The following is a 24,498-nucleotide window of genomic DNA, read 5'->3' on the forward strand; positions in this document are numbered from 1 at the left end:
CATGTGAAATAGAAAAGGTTGAGGGCTATATTCCAGCCTGTAATTGGTTCTTGCTCAGACTATCATGACTAACTTCTTTCATGTCTCCTGAGGAGAAAACAAAATAAATTCATAATAAAAGGGTGGTGTTTTCTATCTCTGAAGAATGTCTTACAAGAATATGAAACACCAAAATGTGTTACTAAAGCAAGTTTGGTATTCTTTCTCTAATGACCTTAGGAGAGATTTGTACTTGAGTGTGGGTGGCTTAAACATGGTTCTGGCTGAAGACAGGGAAGGAACTACAGAGGTTTCCTTTTTTTTTAGTTCTTGGAATTAAATTCACAAGAATTTTCAGGCTGTAAGCTACATAAAGACAGGGAGTTCTGTTCACTGATACATCCCAAGCACCTAGCATAGTACCAGGTATATACTAGGTACTTAATAGATACTCACTGAATGGATTAACAAAACACCATGAGCTTGTCCTAATATTTGAAAGCGAGACAGGCCCATCCCTATATCTTCATTTGCTCTCAGGTTCACCTTTCTAAGCCAGCCCCAGCCCCAGCACATTGTGGGCTAGCTCTACACGTCACAGCAGTGGCTTCCGACCCCAGGTAACTTGTATGGAGTGGACGGAGTCAAGACCACTCCAGCTCAACTAGAACCACCCAGCTTTTACCTAGGATACCTACATACTGGGTTTCCGGATATCGTTTTCCATTTTGGGGGTAACATTCCATTCAAGTTGCCATTATATGAGAGAGTTTTTGATGACAGGCCTGAAATGCAGGAAAAGCAAGGAAATATGTCTCCTGTCAAGGCATCTTCCATCCTTAGGATTTCTGAGTAACAGATGAAGGGATTAAAATGGTCACTCTGGTCATTTCTTTGGTGTCTCTTGTTTCATAAAATGCAAACAGAAGAAAAGATCTAAATTGTTCTCATTTTCCTCTTTTTGAAGTTTCCACGGGCTGTTGATTAAATAATCATATTTTAAAAAAGCAACCTTTTGTATTCGAAAAGGTTGAGAGTCGCCAGGTCTCTGGGGAGGCTTTGATTGTGTGCTTACAAGGCCATTGATTGAAATTGTTCTGCTACCCAGTGGTGAATGCATTGTAACCACAATATTCTCTCAGGTACAACAGCCCTTGAGCAGAAACATGCTTTCTAGTTAATTATTAGCATCCAAGAAGGAGTGTGACCATGTGTCTAGGCCTGTGATTAGCATCAGCAGAAGCAGACCTGCCAAGGACTCTTTCCAAAGGCCCCAAGGTGCCAGCAGACACCTTCTCCAACCCCATCTCCAGATGAAAAGGAGAACACAGATCTGGACCACGCTCCAATGTGGGGGGGGGGGGCGGGATAAAGAGATCTCTTTGAAGGGCTTCAGGACTGCTCAGCAAGCAGAAGTTCAGTTCAGAGTTGATGGCTTGTCCCTGTCCTGGAATCAGAAGCGTCGCCTCCTATCCCATCCCAATCTACATTTACCTCTGCCATTGAAGGTCCAGCATCCCAAACGATCACCCTGGGAGACAATTAGATGTGAAGTGTGTGTCCTGCTTTTCAGAACATGTTTTTAGTTCTTTTCTTTTGATTCACCACAATTCTCTGGCCAAGGGCAGTTGAGGTAGAAATGTCCAGCCCCAGTGTAAAAAAGTTCACAGAGGTTAAGTGGCTTCTCTAGTTCACAGGCTAGGGTAGGTATTGGACGCCCCAGTGATGGAGTCAGACTGCTTGGGGTCACATCTTGGAACCTCCACTTAATTAGCTCTGTAGTGTGGGCTTTGGTGACTCAGTTTCCTCATGTGCAAAGTGAAAACTGTAATGATATTTGCTTCATGGGGTGCTTAGTAGACTAAGAGATAAGGGAACATAGTCAGCAGAGAGCTTAGTACCCTTAAATGATCAATAAATATTAGCCATCATTATTATTATTATTGAGAAAATTACTATTATGGGGAGCCACCACTGAGCCTGATTCCCAGTCGAGTGCTTTTCCCACTACACAGCGCTGCCCTCAGCACAGCTGCTGGTATTCCCCTTTAACCAACCCTTTACCTCTGCCCCTACCACCGTTCTCATTCAAAATAGTGAAAACTTAAACTCTTTCTAAACATTGTGGCCTCTTTGGATGCTGTTTAAAATTCTGGGCAGGTGGGCTTCCCTGGTGGCACAGTGGTTGAGAGTCCGCCTGCTGATGCAGGGGACACGGGTTCATGCCCCGGTCTGGGAAGATCCCACATGCCGCGGAGCGGCTGGGCCTGTGAGCCATGGCCGCTGAGCCTGCGCATCCGGAGCCTGTGCTCCGCAACGGGAGAGGCCACGACAGTGAGAGTCCCGCGTACCGCAAAAAAAAAAAAAAAAAAAAAAAAAATTCTGGGCTGGCATGAGGGGATGTGATGTTTCTATATCTTTGTGGCACATAGTTAAGACGTACCATCAGACACCAGGAAAGGCTGCCACCAAAGGCTTGAGTGGTGTAAGTGGAGCAAGCATAGCTGGTTCCTCCCAGCGTCAACCACCAACCCAGGAGAATACCATCAGTCAAGTGGCAGGGGCAGGACTGCTAAGGGAGTCTTGGGGTTCCTTGCCCTGAGTCCTTTCCATTCACCAGCTCCTTGCATCGCCCTGCATCTGTGACCAGTTGTACAAGGAAGGGAGGAGTCAGGAAGGAGGGTGGGAGGGTTTGAACAGGGATCCGGGTAGACATCTGTGAAGTGGTTTTCACTGCTGGCTGCCACCACATCAGTGGCACTCCCTATGCTGACATCAGAGGGTGGCGCTCAGAACTTCATGATTTAAATCTCCAATAGAGGGAATATCTGAGGACAAACCCTTAACATCCCCAGAGGATGTTTTCTGGGGTCCATGTCCTTGCTCCGAAATCCAACATCTCCTGGAGAAACCACTAGACATAACATGCTGTGGACTGGGTAGAATTAGTTAATTAGGAGTTCTCTGGCAAGATAGCATATGAAAATCGCAGATGGCCAGGCTTCATTCCCTCTCACTGCTGGGAAGGTGTATCTTGGGTTTCTATCCAGAACTCTGCTTACTGGAGTACAGACAGGGAGAACACCCTTCAAGGTCCCTGCCTTCAGGGGATTTACGAGGGAGTTGAAAAAGTAACAGCATAGAGAATAGGTGAGACACCGGCACAAGGCAAGTCCCCTACGTGGGTGACACCAAGGCTAAGAATGTCTCTCTTCTGACACCATCTCCAGATTTTGCAGGTCACTCACTAACCCGCTCTTCCTAAATCTAAAATTTCTATTCCACATTTCCAAACCTCCTTGGAAAAGTGACAGTGTTATCGTTAGTCATTTTGATCTCCCTGGAAAAAAAGGGTGTTATGTCAATTCGATAATTATTAATGTGGAACCTGGCTTTCCAAGTTTAGATGACGTTTTCCACAAGGGTACAGCTTATTATAAGTCACATGCAAATAAGTGCTGATTTCTGGGTTAGCTTTTCTCCTTACAACCTAAACCTGGACCTCCTCAGTAACCCTAGAATCATTATTCTTGGAAGAGGAAACTCGGAATTCAAGAATAAATATTATGAATACTTCATATGTCAATATTTGAAGTATAGCTACTCTTATGCTTTATCTGCTTTATCTTTGTCTACTATAGGCTGCTCTGCATCACATGATGTACTTGAAAGACGTGGGCTCTGGCAAGTGAGAGAACTGAGTTCACATTCTGGCTCTGCCACTTCCTATCTGTGCGAACTTGGGTATCTCCTTTGAGCCTTAGTTCCCTCATCTGTAAAATAGGAGTAAACAGCCTTATTTTTCAAGGTGGATGTGAGGAATAAGGCAGTGAACTGAGAAAAACAGAGTTCAGTGTCTGTTTGCCAAATGGGTGTTCCATAATAGTAATAATTTAATAGCTAACGATTAGTGAATACGTAGTATGTACTAAACAGTATGCTCTGTGCTTTATGTATATCACTGTATTTAATCCTCAGTACACCCATGAGATACGTATAATCATTTTGTCCACTTTATAGTTGAGGAAACTGAGGCACAGAGAAATTATATGACTTAGTGAAGAACACACAGCCAGGTACTGTCAGAGTTAGGATTTGAACCCAGGGTCTAGGATTTGAACGCAGGACCTAGGATCTGAACCCAGACCAGATGGGCCTCCAGAGCTCATTTAATAACCACAAGAAATAGTGACCATTCTTATCAAGATTATTCAGTTGAAAAATGAAATGTTTGGGTTTTTTTTTTCTTTTTTGGTTTAAATGCTGAAAAAGAACTGCTCTGACAACTAGGTGCACCAATTTGCTCCGTCCTTTTCTCAATATAAAAACAAAGCTTCTATAGGATGTCTGGCATTATTTGGAAAAAGAAAAATTGCTTCCTGTAATCTGGTAATGTAAGCAGGCTAGTGATATGTGCTTTTAAAAAATCCAGGAATACCCTAGTTGTAGTGAACTTCATTTTTTGTACAATTAAATATATAAGCTGAAAGATTTTAAATTTAAGGGCATAAAAAGGTGTGATTTGGAATGGAGATTTTGCTTCCAGCCTTAATGACCGGACTGACAGACTATCACTTATTAACCTGGACCCTAAGTTGATATGTACCTTGTCTTAATGGTGATAAGTAATGCATTAATTTACCTTTTATTCTTTGCCAGCAATGCTAAAGTGATCTGTAGATTTGACATGATATGTTTCTACTAGAAAGACTGCACTTCTCCCCTCTATTCATTTTAAATGGGACAAAATTCGCATTGTCTGTCATTTCCGTATTGAGAAATAGACAACTAAGGAATGTTATTTCATTAAGACTGTCACTGAAGCAGAATGCTGATGCCAATAAGCATTTCTGTATATGTTCTTTTCTTGCTGAAATCTTGTTGGCATGTTGCTGAAGCTGAGTGGTTAAAAAAAAAATCTCAAATGTAAAAATTATAATGCCATTGTCATTATCCAGAAAAGATAATGGCAGAGAAAAAGGAGAGTCGTAGAGGTTAAAATCTCTTGAGGGGTGGGAAAAGGGAAGGGGCTTTCAAGGATCCTGACTGTATTGGCTACCCTCAGCTCCAGTACTCTAGGCACGGAAGACTGACTGGAGGTTTTCACCCACACTGAACTTTCTTTATTCCACAAATGCACTTTGCTTCCCCCCACCTTGGGGCCTTTCTGCACGGGCTTTTTCTCCCTGGAATGCTCTATCCACTGACCTTCCCCTAATCCTTGCACATTCTTCAGATCTCTGCTTAGATTAGAGAAGCCTTCCTCAACCTCCTAGATTCAGTTGGATCCTTTGTTCTTTTTCTTCATTGGGGTCAAACATTGTCATTCTTTACAACTGTATATTTGTGTGATTGACTGCAAGCTCCGTGGAGGGTGGGAACAAGGCCTGGTTTTAGGCACCACTGTAGCCCAGGGTTTGGCACAGTCTTGACACATAGTAGATGCTCAAGAAATATCTGTTGACCTACAATAGTTCACCCTACAGGGAACCTGAGCACCTTCTGTTTAGGTCAGTACTGCCGCTGCTACAAAATAAGATCACAGGGGTCTTACTTCCCCCGTCCAGATTATTTGTGCCGACAAAACAAGACTTTGGTTGCACATTGGACTGGTGTGAAGCAATCGTTCTCTCAGGCTTCCCAACAAATTTGACTGGCATAATCTCAGTTTGGTTTATAGTCTCTGGGATTACCAGATTTGTAGTGAGATGCTGAATGTAGGGAGGCATTTATCAGTTTTTTCAGCACACAGGGGCACCTTTAAGGAAGGCTTCGCCATGTGGCAGAGTTGGAAATTAGCCTGCTTATCACTGAAGTTCACATGTCCTATGCCATTTGAGTTCAGGATCCACACCCTTGTGTGTGTCCATGGTTAAGAGCAATTCTGACACTTCTTTCTCACTCCAGTGGCAGTATTAGAATGGAAGTGAGTGAAAATGACATGATAATAGCAATAGTCCATAATGATGTTCAAAAATGTTTCTTAATAAATCAAAACGCAAATGTTACCAAATTATTTGTGACATGCCTCATGGCTGATTGTGATTCTCAAGTCCACACTGTGGAAAAAAAGCTGAAAAGCACTCAGAGAGTGGACCCTGAGAGCCAGCCAGGAGCCACAGGCTGCCTTCCCTCCTGCTCACACCCACCACAGGGCAAGCCCACTAAGGGGCACCTCTGCTTCCTTCCTCTTTTACTTTCTGGGTCTGGAATCAGGACAAAGCAGATCAGCATCTGGCATCGATTTGTTACTCTTTTAATAACCCTAATACATCTTTGAGCACTCCATTTACTTGAGCATTTTGACAAATCTATTTTAAAGAAAAGCATTTATTTGTTCAGCTTTTGATCGGAATAAGCTCAAGTGCCTAAAAGTAGAGACCATGGTACATCTCTGTATTCAACTGCCACCTTCCCCCTTCCCCCCTTCCTCCCCTCCCCAGCGCAGTATCTTACTCTGTAAACACCTTTGTGATTTTTATTTGTCTCTACCTCTTTTTTTCTCATTTCTTCACTCCAGGAAGGATACTGTGGGATTGGCTTATTTTATTACCGGGCCTATTAGTATGCTGGTTTTGTGCAAACCTGGTCACTCCATCCATAACACAGGCTGTGTGAAAGGCCAAGAACTCAAATTCTCCCTCATTTGGGGAGGGGGGTATGTCCATGACAGTCCCTTGTCCCTTCCTTTTGAAACCCCTGACCTCAGCTTTCCTCCTTTCCGAAATGCCAGAGAAAAGAAATGAAGTTGTCTAAGGTGACCTGTTTCTTTCCTAGTGGGCTAAGCCACGCTCCCAGTCCTCAAAGAGCCGTTCACTTTCCGGAACTGGGTTTTCCCATATGAATGATGTAGCATCCAGCGCATTGTACCTGGAGTCAGAAGACTCAGTTGCAAGTTTGGACACCGCCCCTTATCAGCTGCGTGACTTAGGCAAGTTACTTCAGCTTTCTGAACTTATTACCCATCCTCAGAATGGCTGGCTTGAAATGAGTATGCCTAGACTTTGTTCCATTATCACTCTTAAGAGGGAGAGAGAGGGGGGAGAGAGGGAATCTACTGACCCGTTTCCAGCGGAGATTCAGGGAAGCCCTCCCAGGACTGGCCCCAGGCACCTTCCCGGTAGCCTGCATAGCCTCCCTTCAACTGTTGCTTGCCCCTGCCCCCAACCCACCCCCGGCGCACGGCTGGCTTGACGTAGCGCAGCTCTTAAGTAGGTGTGAGTTGTTGGAAAACTGCGAATAATTCCAGGGTCAGTCACTCCCATTTACTCTAACGTGCTTCTCTGACCGGCCGGGTAAGCCCGCCTCTCCTCGTTGGGGTCCCATCCCCCATGTGACCCCCACTCAGCCTCCTCCTTCGGGAAGAGCAGCAGGCGAAGAGCGCGCGGCTTACCCTCTCCCGGGCCACCCCCAGCCTGCGCCCTGCCCTCTGCGCCCAGCTCGCCCCGTACTCGGGCGTCCAGGAGCTCCCCCTCCGGGCAGCGCGCTGTGGCCGCCGGCGGGGTTGGCAGCGGCGCCCACCGCCCGGCGGCCCCGGCGACTCACCCGGCCGCCCACGTGCGTGGAGAGGAGCGAAGCGCAAACCAGTCGCGGCGCCTGCGCTTGCCACCGGTGGGTGCCTTACCTCGGAGGCCGCCGGGGGCCGTAACCCGAGCCCCGCTGCCACGACCCATATTTGCATAATTCGGTCCCCCCCCCCTTTCTTTCAGACTCAGGGCTGGAGATGCGAGTCGGGCTCCCCTCCGAGGCGTCGTCTTGCCGGTGGTCAGCGCGGGGGCCGCAGGACGGGCCGGAGCGCAGGCGGAGCGGGCCGGCGCACGTGGTAAGAGTGCAGCTTTTTCTTTTTTCAGAAACGGGACTTTCCACGTTTTTGCCGAGGGTGGGGTACCTACAAGGGTGCTAATCTTGCTGCGATTTCCTTCCTTTCCCCTTTAATTTTTATCTCCAATTGGAAAAGAGCGCGCAGCGCAAGCGAGAAACTTTCCCAAATTTTCTCTGGGCGTTTGAAGTCAGGAAGATGGCCGTCCGCGGGAGAACCAATTTCGCGGTGGGCAGGGGGAGAACCGGAGCGCCGGAGGAGAAGCAGAGGCAGCTCACCGCCGCCCCGGGGTCCTGACCACCGCGCGCGGGGCCGGGCGGGAGCGGACTCGCAGCAGCTGCGGCCGCGGCAGGTGAGCGGTCGGAGAGCCGCCTGCAGCGCCGCGCTTCTTCCACGGCGTGGCGCCGTAGCTCTCGGCCGCCCGGGCCCCGACGAGGCTGGGGCCGTCCTGGCCCGCCGCGGGAAAGGGCAGGGCCGGGCCCTAGAGGCTGTCCCGCGCTCTACGCCAGGCCTTGGCTGCTTTGGGGGCGGGAAAGGGGCTGGCAGGCGGCCGCTCGCCAGGTTTGAGCAATTGAGACCAACATCCTACGGGGCCCCGGCCAGGCCAGGAGCGCTCCGGGGGGGTGGGCCAGGGAGCGCCGGGAGATAGAAGCGGTCTGTGCAGCCAGCCAGAACCCACCACTATCTGGACCTCTGAAAAGTTTTTTTAAATTGCTTTGGGAACTAAGCAGAAAGGTTACCATCGGGGCCAGTTTTTTTTTTTTTTTTTTTTTTTTTTTTTTTTTACATGCAAAGGGAAAAGCGCGTACGGTGATGGCGACTCGAAACTGGCGTTAGCGTCACCGTTTGCTGTCACTCTGGACCTCGCTCGGCTCCCCGAGGTGGCTCTTGGTCAGGGATAGGAAGAATATTCCTCCTCATGTGTGTGTTCTGGAGTAGCGCTCGGATGCGGGCAGAGCGCATCTCCGGAGGGTAGGCTTTCGGGGGTGGATGACTGCGGTGGCGGCAGGTACAGGCAGTGAAGGTGAGGATGGGTGTCTTCGCAGAGCAGCCTATTCAGCAAACCCAGGCGCCCGCTCTGCCGACAAGGCATTCTGTTGGCGAGGCGAGCGCACGGGCGCGCTGTCAACAGGGAGGTGTGTAGCGTAAGGTGTGCGAGTGGGTGTGTGAAGAAGGCGGCGGGGGCAGGAGTGTGTGCAGAGGAAGTGGAGCGTGTGTGAGTGTAAGAGTGTGTGCGCGTGTGTGGCGGGGCAGGCTGAGTGTCCAAGCCTCCATCTGGACGCCCCCACACTGCCGACCGCCCAGACGCGCCGGGAAGGGCGCCCGCTCCGCGCAGCAGCTGAAGGGGGGCGGGGAGCGCGCGGGCAGAGGAAGGGTGGGGGTGTCTCCGGCTGAGGATTTCTCTCGAAGCTCCCCGCAGTTATCTGCTCCTCCTAGAGTCTACCCCCCCCGCCCCAAGGTGCCCAAAATACTTAAACAAACAAACAACCCCAAACCTGTTCCGTTTTCGCTCCTGTATAAATAGAACAGACTTTCCAAAAAAGCAATACCGCATTCACTCTTATCACCAGCTACTTCTTTCCACCAAGTAATTCAGAAAAAAGCAGTCAGCTTCCGTGAATGCATGCAGCTTTTTTTTTTTTTTTTTTTCTTTCTTCTCTGCCTCCTTTTGCTTGCGGTTTTGAGCTGCCAAGAAAGTGAGTAGGGGTTTGACTGTAGTGTCTCGGCTCCGCTCGGTTTCTTTCCGAAGTTTAATTTTCCGGAATGGCTCCCAAACAAGGGCTGGGGAGGCGGAGTTGCCGGCACCGGATCTTCGCCTTTTTTGGAAAGTCCCGGAGAACCGGAATTCCTCCCCGCCCGGGAGGCCGCGCCGCTGCCCGGACCGATCGCTCTCCCACAGTGGCCTAAGCCGGACCCGTGGCGCGCCCTATCCCCGTCCGGCCCTGCGCTCTGGACCCGGGCTGCGGCTCGGGCCCCGCGCCCCAGACCCCCGCGGATCCTCGCGGGCTGCGAGCCGGGAGTCGCGAGCCCGGAGGAGCCCGCGCAGCCGAGCCCCTATGCAAATTGGCCATGTGACGGCAAAAGCCGCCTGGCCCAGCCCTGTTCCTCAGTCCATATATGGGCAGTGACGTCACGGGCATTGAGGACCTGCCCATAAATACTTAGAGCAACACTTTCCGTCTAACCCGGAGAGCAGCAATTGATTAATAGCTCGGCGAGGGGACACACTGACTGTTATAACAACACTACACCAGCAACTCCTGGCTTCCCAGCCGGAACACAGGAGAGAGTCAGTGGCAAATAGCCAATTTTCTTCTTTAAAAAAAAGCAACTTGTTTGCTAGTTTTATTTCTGTTAGATTTTTTTTTGAGGTGGGTAGTTGCTTTTAAGTGTGGAGGGCAAAAGGAGATACCTACCTAGGCTCAGTCCAATCCCTCTCCAAAACGGCTTCTCTGACACTCCAGGTAGCGAGGGAGTTGGGTCTCCAGGTTGTGCGAGGAGCAAATGATGACCGCCAAGGCCGTAGACAAAATCCCAGTAACTCTCAGTGGTTTTGTGCACCAGCTGTCTGACAATATCTACCCGGTGGAGGACCTCGCCGCGACGTCGGTGACCATCTTCCCCAATGCCGAACTGGGAGGCCCCTTTGACCAGATGAACGGAGTGGCTGGAGGTAAGCCGCTTACCCCCTTCGCGGACCGGGACCCACGCAGCTCGGAGATGGTGGGGGGGTTTCGGTGCATGTGCAGGACTTGGAGGAGAGGGTCGGGGTGCGAGGTGGACGGTGTTGACTGAACTGGCTTTGAAGAATGGAAGGGGGTGCAGGAGGAGCCCTCGTGAGCGGGGATCCGGGCGTTGGAGCTGGACGCGCGGGCAGATGCACCAGGTTGCCAGCGAGCGAGCGTGCGTGCGCCGCGGCGCGCCCAGCCCCCGGCGGGCGAGGGGCGAGAGTAGGAAAGGTGCCCCACCAGGCTTCTGGGCTTGTGCGGGCCTTTCCGCTGGCCGCACCCCAGTCTCCCCTCTCCCGGGGTAGGAGCAAAGTGACAGGAAAGTTCGGGGCTCTGGAGGAAAGCTGCGCGTCTGGAGAGCCGAGCGGCGGAGAAGCCCCAGTGGAAAGCGTCCGCCGCTCCCTCCTCGGCAGAGGAGACCCGGGGAAAATCTCGGAGCGCGCTCCCCCTGCGGCCTGCAGGAGCGCCCCCACCTGCGCGCCGCCCGCGAAATTGAGGGGGTTGGCCACTCGGGGAGGAGGAGGTGGAGGGCGGGCAACGGCGGGAAGCGGCCCCCTGGCTGCCGAGGGAGGCCCATAGGGCACTGGTGCCGCGAGTCTCCTCGGCGATGCGGTGGAAAGTGGTCTCCCGCAATCCCCGCGCCTTCCCCGCAGCCCTGCCACTGTCTTTGGGCTGGGGCGAGGACGCGCGGGTGTCGGGCAAGGCTGAAAAGGTTGGGAGGGGAAGGAAACCTATAGACTCCTTCCATCGCAGAGCCCGATTCCCTCCAGCAGTGGGAGAGGGAGGAAAGGAAGGCACCTGGGATGGGGAGCAGCCGGGAAATCACTGACCCCCTTCTTTGGCTCACCTCTCAGGCTGACACCTTCGCGGCAGTGGCTGGGATCAGTCTTCTGGGTGGTGTCTGCCCCAGCCGTGAGACCTCCCCAGGCAAAGGAGAGGGAGAGAAGTTCCAGGCAGATGGGGAATTTTTAATACTGTTGTTGCTATTTTTGGGTGTTTTTATTGGGGACTAGAGCCACAGATGGCTGTATATGGGGGTTGGGAGTAGCTCATCTGCTTTCCTGGAGGTAGTTTGCATCCTAGACTGTCACTGGCTGCCACAGTAGGATCTTGGGCTAGCCTCTTCTAACTGTCTTTGGGCCACAATTTCCTCACCTGTTGAACTCTGCCTCAGCTCTACAGTGCTAAGATCCTGGGCCTTGGGGTTGGACTCATGTGAGACGGGGGTGAGAAGGGATTCTTGGCTGCATTCTCATTGCTCCACCTCCATTCTTCCTTTCCCCTCCCCAGATGGCATGATCAACATTGACATGACTGGAGAGAAGAGGTCCTTGGATCTCCCATATCCCAGCAGCTTTGCTCCTGTCTCTGCACCCCGAAACCAGACCTTCACTTACATGGGCAAGTTCTCCATCGACCCCCAGTACCCCGGTGCTAGCTGCTACCCAGAAGGCATCATCAACATTGTGAGTGCAGGCATCCTGCAAGGGGTCACCTCCCCAGCTTCCACCACAGCCTCATCCAGCGTCACTTCTGCCTCCCCCAACCCACTGGCCACAGGACCCTTGGGTGTGTGCACCATGTCCCAGACCCAGCCTGACCTGGACCACCTCTACTCCCCACCGCCGCCTCCTCCTTATTCTGGCTGTGCAGGAGACCTCTACCAGGACCCCTCGGCGTTCCTGTCGGCAGCCACAACCTCCACCTCCTCCTCTCTGGCCTACCCACCACCTCCTTCCTACCCGTCCCCCAAGCCAGCCACGGACCCAGGTCTCTTCCCCATGATCCCAGACTATCCTGGATTTTTCCCATCACAGTGCCAGAGAGACCTACATGGTGCAGGTGGCCCAGACCGCAAGCCCTTTCCCTGCCCCCTGGACTCCCTGCGAGTCCCCCCTCCACTCACTCCACTTTCCACCATCCGCAACTTTACCCTGGGAGGGCCCAGTGCTGGGGCCACAGGGCCAGGGGCCAGTGGAGGCAGCGAGGGACCCCGGCTACCTGGCAGCGGCTCTGCAGCTGCCACTGCTGCCACCTATAACCCACACCATCTGCCGCTGCGGCCTATTTTGAGGCCTCGAAAGTACCCCAACAGGCCTAGCAAGACCCCAGTGCACGAGAGGCCCTACCCGTGCCCAGCAGAAGGCTGTGACCGGCGCTTCTCCCGCTCGGACGAGCTAACACGGCACATCCGAATCCACACGGGGCACAAGCCCTTCCAGTGTCGAATCTGCATGCGCAACTTCAGCCGCAGTGATCACCTCACTACCCACATCCGCACCCACACTGGCGAGAAGCCCTTTGCCTGTGATTACTGTGGCCGCAAATTTGCCCGGAGTGATGAGAGGAAGCGCCACACCAAGATCCACCTAAGGCAGAAGGAACGCAAGAGCAGTGCCCCCTCCTCGTCGGTGCCGGCCGCCTCCACCACCACCTGCACTGGGGGCGCGCAGGCTGGGGGGACCCTGTGCGGCAGCAACAGCAGCACTATTGGTGGAGGGTCCCTCGGCCCTTGCTCGTCTCGGACCCGGACACCTTGAGATGAGACTCAGGTTGACCCACCAGCTCCTTGAGGCCCTTCATCCACTGGAGCTGCACGACAAACACTACCACCCATTCCTGCCCTTCCCTCATTTCGTTGGGCAAAGGGCCTTAGGAGCCTAGCACTGCCCCCACCCCTTTCCACTTAGAAGCAGGTCCTTGCCAAAAGTTAGCCCACCTTAGTCTCTCTTAGGTGAGTTGACTGTCACCCCAAGGTAATGGGGAGGCTCAGAAGGGGGTTGGGTGGGGGTCCCTGGCCTGGAGGGCTGAGGCATGCCCCTGCTTTAAAGGGTTGTTTGACTAGGTTTTGTTTCCCCTCTCTTATTTTGACTGGTTACAGGTTTTTGACTCTGGATGTCAGAATTGATCTGAGATTTTTTCTACAGTAGGTTGGGAGACACTCATCCCTTCAGGTGGGGATAGCAAAAAAGGCAGAAGGAAAACTGATGTGCACTTTATGGCTTGGGACTGATTTGGGGGATGCTGTACAGTGGGTGAAGCATGGCCTTTATAAAGCTGCATTCTGTGGCCCTAGAACAGTGAATCAAAGCTTATCTAGTCATCTCAACCCTTTAAGCAATATGTATTATAAACTCCGAGAACAGAAGTGCAATGTGATGGGAGGGACATAGCAATATCTGCTCCTTTTTGAGTGGTTTGAGAAATGTAAAGACTATTTTTTCAGTGTATATCCATTCAGATTTTGTGTATTTTTGATGTGCACTGTTCTCCAAGTTCTGAACCTTTGGGAAAAAAAAGTAAAGCATTTATGATCTCAAAATGAGTCAGAGGTTAACTTATTTAAAGGGGGATGTACATATATTCTCTGAAACTAGGATGCATGCAATTGTGTTGGAAGTGTCCTTGGTGCCTTGTGTGATGTAGACAATGTTACAGGGTCTGCATGTAAATGGGTTGCCTTACTATGGAAAAAAAAACCATCACTCCCTGGGTTTAGTATGGCTGTATATATCTGCCTATTAATATCTGGAATTTTTTTTAGAAAGTATATTTTTGTATGCTCTGTTTTGTGACTTAAAAGTGTTACCTTTGTAGTCAAATTGCAGATGGGAATGTAAATAATGCTACTGGAGCTGACTTGTTTGGTTATTAGCTCTTAATAGTTGTGGAAATATAAATGATTTATTCTAACACAAAACCACTAACTAAAGTTCAGATAAGGAATGGTTTATGACTATGGTGTAAATAAATACTTTTCAACAATATTTTTGCTGCAGAAATTACTTATGAAAGATTTATTGGGTGGGATTTCAACAGTACCCAGTGGGTTTTAGTACTTTGACCAAGCCAGGATCTCCAAGTCTTCTTTGCTAGCCTTTCGACACCAGCCCTCTCACCCCAAAGCAATCTCCATTCATAATCAAACGCTAGCATTCTGGGGATTTCCCCCATGCATTAGTGTAAAAGTGGGGAGGCGTTGTTTTGACTCATTGTTCCGTCCTCTATAACAGCCTATAACTTCTCTCTGCTCCTGAGTGGGCTCCGGAAAATAAATACTTACAAACAAGTGCCCACTCGGAGACTACACATTTGCGGCTGTTTTCAGAACCCTGACCGGGGCCAGGAACTCAGACGAAATGTGGCTTTGTGGAAAGTGTGGTGGCGTGGTCAAGCTGGAAATGACTTTCAGGTTCCAGGATTAGTCTCATGACCACAGAAAACTTTTTGAAAAGCGCTATCACCTCTTCAGATCAAAAATGCACTCAGACACTGCTGATGACAGCATTAATAGGTTGCCAAAGGAATTACCCCAGGACTCATTTCTCTCCAGCCTTGTCTCCCCAATTACACCTATTCAGAAGGATCATTACACTGCCAAAGGTTTGGTGCGTCCGGAGACTATTAAACGTTCACTTTTTTAGATAAGTGTATACCAGCCTTAAGAAAACCTGAAAGACAATCTGAATCAAATAGGCAAAAATGGTCCTCCATGGCACTGGATAATGGCTTGCAAAACAATACACTATAGGGGTCATTTTACTGCAAGCCTTTTGTAGTGATTTTAAAATATAAATTCACCCCCTCCCCCAATAGTTATCTATGTATCATACAATGCAGATTGTCTTTGTGAAGTTTTCTTTACTCTAAAATTGGACCTAAATATCATTTAATGTCACTTTCTGCCTCTGGATCCTTACACAAATGTAACACACTGGAGTGCCCACTGTTTAGCTACATCACCTGAAAACCCTGTCATCTGTTTGTCCTTTGGCACTGTTAGACTCTCTCAGGCGTGGCTGATAACAGATGGCCTGTATTTTAGAACAGCAGTGACAGCTTCTCCTGGAAACTACTTTTTGCTCTTACCAGCACTAGAATTCGAAATCTAATTTGTGAAGGTAACTAACCCTTATTTCCTTCCTGTCCTTATTTCAAAGATGCACAATACCTCTAATAACTACTAAATGGAAGTTTCTAAACTTCAGTGTCAGATTGTTCTAGTGACTGGTGTCATTCCATTAGATTCATATTTCCTAGCTTGTCAGCATACTATCATCCTTGGTTGGCCAATTTTCTTAAAGAAATATGTATAAAACAATGCCACATTTTGATAATTGTGTTTTTAATGATAGTACTCTCCTACCAAAATGTCATTATATTAAAATATAACACACCTAAGTTTTATGAGATTTATAGTTGTCTTGCCAAATTTTAATTTCAGAGCACCTTCAATTAAGACAACGTAAACAATTGTTAACAAAGCAACAGACTAAAAATCTCTTTTCAATAAGATGAAATACATTTTGGTGATAGTCAAATTGATTACATAATCACTTTCGCCTTGATGTGGGCTTGGTAAAGTGGCATAACATACATACCATAAGGAACACACCTTGATGTTTTTTCAGAGCCAACCTTGTGGATTTTACTCCTTGATTTCAATAGGTTAGGTCAATCTTTAATCAGATTTTATTATCTGCTTGAAACATTCAGGGTACTGTTCGCAGGTGTCTCATTTTTTACTTTGCTCAACAAATAAAGCATATAAAGCTGTCTGCTTTCTTTTATTCAATATGCTTTATTAAATAATATTATTGATGTTACAGCTGTTACTGGGAATTCTTATTAAAAATAAACTTCTGGAGAGTAATTCCTTAAAGATCATAATGCAGTTGAGATGGTCCAGTACACATTAAAAATAGGTCTATTAAACCTAAATAAGGTTTCCAATTATTCATAAACCAGGCTATTTAATTTCAATATCCTAACTGCTAATGAAATTAAGGCAAATTGTTTGGCATATATTAGAAATGGCTGTAGTGATGCTTTAACAGTTCGATACTACTTTGAGGGGTGGTGGTGGTGGGAAAGAATGGTCAGTATTATCACAAGTGCCTAAAATGCTGCCAGTCCAAACTACAATTAAATAAATTTTACAGAAAAAGGAAAGACAAGAAAATATTTAAGTCCAAAGGTTCTTTCCTCCGTGAATGAAAGCATTTTTGTTTTCTTACACTAGCTTATTTTCCTCAGGTTAAATATAAAAGGAGTGTTTTCGTTGCAGCAAAATAGTTATGACTGCATGTTAAATAATTTCAGATGTTTTGTCAATCAGGCTGTTTCAAAGATCACACTCAGGGAAATAAACTATTAATTTTAAGTTTATATTATTACTTGGACTTTAGAATCTGCAGAAGGCCCCCAGTTTTTAGTACAACATAATCTTACCATACAGACTGTGAACGTTTAACAGCAATTCAAATGTAGGCATCATAGCAAGTAATACTTTCCTTTTCCCTTTTGCAATAATCAAATAAGATTTACCTCTAAACAATTTCAAAAATGACTTTATTTTCCACAAGTACACTGATTTTAATCTAGAAATGTAAACATCCCTGGATCAGAAGATTCAGTATCTATATGGGGCTTAACAAATGATTTCCTTCTTTGACACTCATTGAACTGGAATAATCAATGGTCAGCTTCTGTTTGTGACGTGAAGTTCTGAATTCAGAACAGGAGAGTTACAGGAGTGGCAGTGCCCTCAGGTTAGAGTTGAATAGCAATGGGCAGAGCCCCGAATTAAAGATATATTGCTTTTTCGTTGAACAGTAGAGCTAGAGCACAAGATTCCAAGTCATTTGGAATAAATGAGTGATGAGAGTCCTCCTGAGATGCCTAGACTAAGGCACCTACAAGGGAACAATGCAAAAGAAGGAACATAAATTGTGAGTTTTGGGAGAAGTTAAGGGCTGTTAGCATTAAAAGATCAGATAACCCACTCCTGTTGACAAACACACATTACTTTAAAAAAAGGTTCACCATTTTCACTGATAAACAGCAGTTGGTGCAAACTCAATCCATGCAAATTAGGCTTAATAAAAAAATCAGTTCTCATAAAGTAGTAGGTAGATATACAACACTCTGAATTGATATAACCAGAGAATTAAAAAGCTTTAGAAGTATTAGACAACTTCTCACCCATGAGAGGCAATTATTGCATTTGTTATTCAACAGAAAGTTAAGTGATTAGTATCATTGTGCTCATTAGTCTTTGTAGAAGACAACTTTTTTCCCACAGTTGTTACCCATATTGCAGGAATATATGGAAACACAACAGAAGCACATGAAGTCACATCTAACAGTCTGTGCAGAAAGGTGCAAGGCTTTTCTGCATCACATTTTGTCTTTGTATTAAGAATATTCTTTCCTTAGTGGCTCACTAAAACAAGTTAATTTTGTTTTCACCATTAATTTACTCAGAATTATTAGTGAAACAGAAGTTTCACTGTTCTTATTGAACTAAATTAGAGAGATATATTGCTGTTTTGGCCTGTGATAATTTCAGTTACTCTTTTGAAAAGCACCTTAGTCTTCATTCAACTTGCTTGTACTTGAGAACTTAAAAATTTTTCATAATGAAGTTTGAAAAAACAATTTCTCCTTTATTACTGTCCTGTTGCCAGAATGAGTTTTTGTAGGTTAGTTTAATGTACTCCAGATTGTATTATAACCTATACATCATTATCAACAATCGTTGTAAGTTGATCAACTTTTTGCTACAATATAATTCAAAACAGGTAGGTATGTGATAACCATACACACTCATCATTGTGCTATGAAAAAAACCCATTTTGTGAACAATTTTAAAGAAAATCATCATTTGCATATCTAGAATTTAATTTCAAACTGAATGGCCTGAAGAACTGCTTCAAACTGCCCCTAAGGTATACTAAACCACACCAGAATGCGACACTACCATAAAACAATTTTAGCAAACTTGGAAGAAATGCATTATGCTTGTGTCAGGTTTTACAACACAGTGGCATATCATGTTTAGTAGCATCTTTTTTGTAATTTGTTTTTTAAGAAAAGTCATTAAGAATTTGCTTTTTCATTCTATTTTTAAATTTGGGAACAAATATTCCTACACTCTGGGCCTCTGTAACCCAGTGTGCAAAGAGAGGCAAAGGCACATACTGCTTCCCTACAGGGTCATCACATCCCACCAAGAGCAAATCTCCCTTTATTACAGATATTAGAACTCAACTGCCACATGGGCAAGTCAATCAAGAGGGCTTAGACAACAGCTGGACAAACTTTAATGTGTCTATTTCTACAGTTTGTTTTTATTAAAAGTTTTGTGAAAAAAAGAGTCCTATAAATAGTAAAAAGGGGGAAACAGGAGTGTTCCTTGGCCTGAAGCAAATGGTGTCAATACATTTGTAAACAAGGTAAAGCTCAGCCAATTAAAAGGACAAAAATAAAACTAGTCACAACACAGCTGTTCATTTCAAGCGGTTGGGAGTGGGAAGTGTTTTGTCCCAAGTTTTGGTGCCCTAAAGTGGCCAGCAGTATAGTTAATTCTCAATTTTCTAGCCTTGATCATCTGTGCCTCTCTCTCTTCCTGCAGAAAACTCACCCTAGATGAAGCAAGCACTGGTTCTCTCCTATTTGAGGGACAGTGTTCTGAGAACACTGCCACCATCAACACAGCTGGAATCATCAGCCCTCTGGAACGTTAGAACTCCTGAGAGAATTTGAAACAGTCATGAACATTTTCCTCTACTTTTGCAGGAAAATACTGGAAGTAAATATGGGCACAGAATTCAACAGTTGGCTAAGGGTGTTTTACATTCAGTTGTTTGGAAGCATACCGATTCAGCTCCTCTGAATCTTATGGTTAGAAAATACAGAATTACCCTATTACTTCTTAAAGTACACTAAGACAAAAAAAGTCACTTAAGGATAATATAGTTTTTGCATTAAAGGTGAATCTGCAACAAGAAATCTACTCAACTCAGAGATCTGGAGACTCATCGGGAAGCTCTAAGTGACCATTTGTCACTGAGATATGCAGGTGCTTGAATTTCTTAGTAGATGCTGCCAGAGTAACCCAGATGTGGTTACTGGGCAAGGGGAGGATAGAAAATAAACCTTGCCCTCTACATGCATAGTTACGTTTGGGGGTAATCCCCCAACTCTGGAAAAATGGATTTAATTTTCACAACGACTTAATTAGGCCGGACAGCTCACTTTAAATAGTAGCTCATCTCTTTAAACCTAGTTTTTATCAATGACTTGAACTAAAAACAATTCAAACCACTAGGTCATGCAAATTCAGTAAGTTAGAAGTATAACAATAAGGAGTAAAAGGGCATAAGGACGTAAGTGGAAAACAAACCCTATTTACCCAAAGAGGGGGGCGGAGAAAACCACTTAGTGTTTTTTGTATAGGACGGGGAATGGAAGAAAGGAAATTTTCATTATGGCTTGAGGATGGAAGCGCTTCAAATAAGACCCCTGCCCCCTCCCCACAAATCAAAACCCCAGTGGCAGTGACAGGGCCAGGAAACAACCTAGCTTCCCCGCCTACTCCGCCCCCCAAACGGTGCCCAGTGGCTGCAGTCCAGTCGCCGCGCTTCGCAAGGCTCCCGAGGAAGCGGCTACAGCCCATTCCAGTAGATCCAACGCCCAGGCCTGGGGGAAGGAAGAGAGCCCTTGTGATGGGTCGCGGCCAGCCAAGCCCAGATACGAGTAGGGCATGTCTTCTTCGGCCCACCAATCCCGGGCGCCGGCGGCTTCAAGGGAAGACCTTGGGACCTGGATAGGGCTCCCCCTCGCACCAGAAGTCATCGGCCTGCGGGGTCTCCAGGAGCCACACCTCTCGGGGCAGGTCACAGGCCGAGCCGGAGGCCTCCCTGGCCCTGACAGGCTCCAGCACCCGGTAATAGTGGCAGTCCCGGCCGTCGTCGGGGTCGTAGGGCGGGGCCAGGATGTCCAGGAAGGCGGCGGGCCCCTCCACAGCGTCGATCTGGTGCAGGTTGTCCCGGTGCGGCGTGAGGACGCAGGGGCCGCTGGCCGCCGTGTACTCCGCCCGCGAGCGCAGCACACCCGGCCTTACGGCGTCCCGCTCCCCCGGCTGCAGCGGCGGCTCGAACTGCTGCTCTGGTGGCGGGGCCCGCGGCCGTTGCCCGCTGCCCACCTCCAGCTTGTCCATGCAGCTGATGCGCACGGTGCCGTAGAGCACCTTGAGGATGCCGTGCATGCCCGGGTGGTCGTGCAGCGGGATGGAGGTGCCGCTCTTCAGCAGGAACACGCCGAGGCTGAAGCCGTCTGTCTCGCAGATGTGCATATAGGTGACTGGCGGCAGGTTGGGCCTCAGCGGCTGCAGCGTGGCCTTGCGCGGGGAGATGTTCAGGTCCTCCGCGCGGACCTGGGTCAGCAGGCTCTTCAGCTTGCTCAGGTTCTCCGGGAAGCCCTGCGACATCGGCGCCTCGGGGCCTGGCGCCTCGCCGCGGTCGGAAGAGCTGCGGCTGCCCCCGCTGCCCCGGAAGGTGAGGCACGCCTGGCGGGCGATCCGTTGGATCAGGGAGGCCATGTTGTCTCGGGGCATGCCCTGCTGTTCCTCTGCGTGCCGAGGCCGGCCCCCTCCGCCCCCAGCTTTCCTCCGCCCCTTGCGGTCTCCGGCGGCCGCCACGGCTGCCCGCAGCCCCCGGCGAGGCAGGAGGCCCCGCAACTACCGGCCAGTCGGGCGCGCGGCACTACAGCCGCCCACCTCAGCGGCCACGCGCCCGCAACGGCCGAGCGCGCCCGCCTCGCGCTCCCTTTGAGCGCGCACGCGCACGGCCCACACCCCGCACTCACGCTCCGGGAGCAGGTACCGGCCGCGCGGAAGGTGGTAGGCTTTGCCTTACGCCCGAAGCTCCATTCATGCGGCCCGCACCTACGGCGGTGGTCAGGCGTTCCCGGCGCCTTTCAGAGCATGCTGGGACTTGTAGTCCGGTATTCCGCATGCGCTCTCAGAAAGTTCCCTTTGTCAGCTGGAAAAGGGAAGGATTAGATATGTGTGTCATAAAGCGACCTTTAGTATAGTCCCAAGGTGTTTGCTTGTTTGAAGAAAGGCGAATTGGGTCACCAGAGAAGTAGCCAGTTAACTACAACTCCCGGCATTCCTCAGCAGGTTGGGGTGACGCACTTCCGGCGTCTGGCCTGTGGTGTGGTGGAGGCTCTTGGCAGTCTCAAGGAACCAGGCAAGCGGGTCGTTAACCTTATGGCGCCGCTCGGGCCCGGTCAGCTTTCCAAGGTCGCTTTCCTGTGGCCTTAGCCTTGGGAATGAGGCTGTTGAGTTAACTTTAGCTCCTTGTGGCCGTCCAGGCGGCACTGTCTGCCACAGGGGTTACGGGACCGCGCTTTCGTAATTTCCTAGGTTTCTGAGGAGATGAGAGGGTCGAGACTGTCCCTGGTGAGCACCACAGTTACTCTACCCAGCCGTCCCCAGCTGTTGTTTGCATCAGGGTCTGATGACGCTGCTCTTCTGGTTACAGAGTACGATAGTTTTTTGGTGGAACTTGAGAGGCTATTTGCTGTGGTCAACGATTCTGTATACTAATGGTTATCAAACCTTAGATTGCCCAAGAAGCATTTGGTTAGGGGAGGAGGGGAGCTTTTTAAAAATACAGATGCCTGGTCTTCATCCAGAGATTGGTTCATTACATGATTCTGAGGCATCCTGTGAGAAACCTTGTTGTGGGAGAATCAGGCAAACTCTTGACCTTAACCTTACCCTGAGTTTAAAGTCCTTTGGGATTTCCAAAGCTAAACAAGGGTTTCTTACTCAATTTTGTAATTGGAGTGGTGCAGTAAATTCTCTCCAGTTAAAAAAAGGCATGCTTTTTTAGTGGGCTATGTAACCTATCTAAGGAGCACTCAGTATTTGTCAGGCATTGTGTTAAGTACATTACCTAATGAATATTATACTAATCCTCACAGCGACTCTTAAGAGGTAGGCATTATTATTATTCCCAGTTTGCGATGAGGGAATAAGTTGCAAGATGATAGCGAGTAATTGACAGGGCCTAAGCAGAGCAGAAATAAGTATAGTTTTACCAAAACCGGCAGCTTGAATTGGTGTTAAAAGCACGAAATGCGGAGTTAGGATATTGTTTTTCCAGCCTACTGTGCTACTTCTTTTTTTTTTTTTTTTTTTTTTTTTGTGGTACGCGGGCCTCTCACTGTTGTGGCCTCTCCCGCTGCGGAGCACAGGCTCCGGACCCGCAGGCTCAGCGGCCATGGCTCACGGGCCCAGCTGCTCTGCAGCATGTGGGATCTTCCCGGACCGGGGCATGAACCCGTGTCCCCTGCATCAGCAGGCGGACTCTCAACCACTGCGCCACCTGGGAAGCCCTGTGCTACTTCTACTTAAAGTTGTCTGTCTTTAGCAGACTCTACCCTTTTATATCCTCAGTTTATTTACTTGTAGAATCTGGAGTTAGGGTAACAGTTATTCTGAACTATCCTTACTCATCAGAAGACCCTGGGGAGCATTATAAAAATAAAGATTTGGGGGTCAAACCCAAGAGATTCTGATTCGGAAGAACTGATGTGAAGCCCAGAATTTTTATTTTTAAGATGCTCCTTAAGTGATTCGTAATTATCAGCCCAGTTTGAAAACCACTGCTAGATCTGTAAATAATGAACCCGTTCTTAATATTTGGTGATTTCGATTGAGAGGGTGATTGTTTTAGAAAAGGGCTCTTAAGTTTTCCTCGTTTTCAGAGGTTGCCATGCCATTGTTAAGGTACTTAAATGTACTGTCAAAGTTCACGTAATGAAATCCCATGCAATCTTTTTCTAAAGTGAGGAATATTTAAATTAAGAGAAAAAAATGCCCTCTATTCATTTAAAAATCTGGATTTTTATTTATTGATTTTATTTCTATTAAGGTATAGTTAGTGGGAGGTGTAGACTCCATAGATCACAGACTTTATTAACACATCTGTTACTTCTTAATAGTCGTCCGTACTTATTTAACTGAAGCTCATCTATAAAATGAGATATTAAGATACATGTTTAAAACACTGATGATACCACAGTAGCTGTCTCATAATAGTAGCTATTATTATACTTTCAAAATTGTTAAAAGCTGTAAGTACCAATGAATTTAAATAATATTGAGCAAATATTGAAATGGGATTTGCTTGTCTTGAGAATTAGGTTCAAGGTAGAGATTAAAAAAAAAAAAGATTATTTTTACTGGCTAACTATTCACCTGGTAATACCATCCCTCAGGTCCTTGCTGTTCATTGTTTGGCCTGAGAGTGCAAAGTTTCCTAAGACTGCCTTTATCAGAATCACCTGGGAGTATTTGTTGAAAGTGCAGCTTCTCAGATCATCTCAAAATCTTCATCTGAATCTTTTGCACATTAAAGTTTTTAAGAACTGCTGAGTGTTCATAAGGCATATGGTACTTTTTTTAGGCCACAGACAGGCTACCTCCATAATTCCTTTTTGAAACTGTCCTTAAGAGCTGCTCTAATGGATGAGATCCATCCTAATGGCTTTTGCCCTTAAGAAGCATTTTACAGTATTTGGCCTTCTGCCCCACTGCAGTAGCATAGGCTGACTGGGTTTCTATTACCAATAACGTCCTTCTTTTTATGCTCCTTGTTCTGTTTTCCTTTGTGTTGCAGTAAGCAGAATGAAGACCAAAAGACATTCAGAAAGGAGAACAGACAAAAGAGAAGTGATAGTGAACAAGTGCTAGAAATACAAGACAGAAACAAGATTTGGGAAAAGTTTGGGACAGATGGAATCTATCATTCGATAAATAGTGAGTATTTATTAGGTACCAGGCATTGTTCTAGGCTTTGAGGATTTGGCAAAGAATATTGGAATTCAAGGAATTTACCTGTGTGTGTGTGTGTGTATGTGTGTGTCTGTCTGTGTGTGTGTATTTTGGGGTTGGAGGTTGTTACACAATACAAATAAATGAGCAACATAATTTCAGAGATAAGTTTATAAAGACAAACAGGATGGCGGTATGATGTGTGTTATTGAGTTGTCAGGTGTGACTAGAAGATAATATTTGGTTCTGAATATCAAGGAGTTAGCTGTGGAAAAATCTGGGGTCAGAGCATTCCAAGACTAGGAAAATAGCCCTAAGGATGTCACACAGAGTATTGGAGA

The 24,498-nt window shown here is 47.6% G+C and overlaps 2 protein-coding genes across 2 annotated transcripts; one reads left to right on the forward strand and one right to left on the reverse strand.

Annotated features, from left to right (window-relative positions):
• Window positions 1-7,702: 7,702 nt before the first annotated feature.
• On the forward strand, window positions 7,703-13,067 carry EGR2 (early growth response 2; the record flags this gene model as incomplete). Its single annotated transcript, XM_079702210.1, has 3 exons — window positions 7,703-7,801; window positions 10,364-10,472; window positions 11,818-13,067. The coding sequence occupies 3 exons, from the start codon at window positions 7,703-7,705 to the stop codon at window positions 13,065-13,067; spliced, it is 1,458 nt and encodes a 485-aa protein (XP_079558336.1).
• A 7,046-nt stretch (window positions 13,068-20,113) lies between these two features.
• ADO (2-aminoethanethiol dioxygenase) lies at window positions 20,114-20,926 on the reverse strand (the record flags this gene model as incomplete). Its single annotated transcript, XM_079714758.1, has 1 exon — window positions 20,114-20,926. The coding sequence occupies one exon, from the start codon at window positions 20,924-20,926 to the stop codon at window positions 20,114-20,116; it is 813 nt and encodes a 270-aa protein (XP_079570884.1).
• Between the last annotated feature and the right edge of the window lie 3,572 nt (window positions 20,927-24,498).

This window comes from Hyperoodon ampullatus (genome assembly GCF_949752795.1).
Source record: "Hyperoodon ampullatus genome assembly, chromosome: 1".
Taxonomy (NCBI): domain Eukaryota; kingdom Metazoa; phylum Chordata; class Mammalia; order Artiodactyla; family Ziphiidae; genus Hyperoodon; species Hyperoodon ampullatus.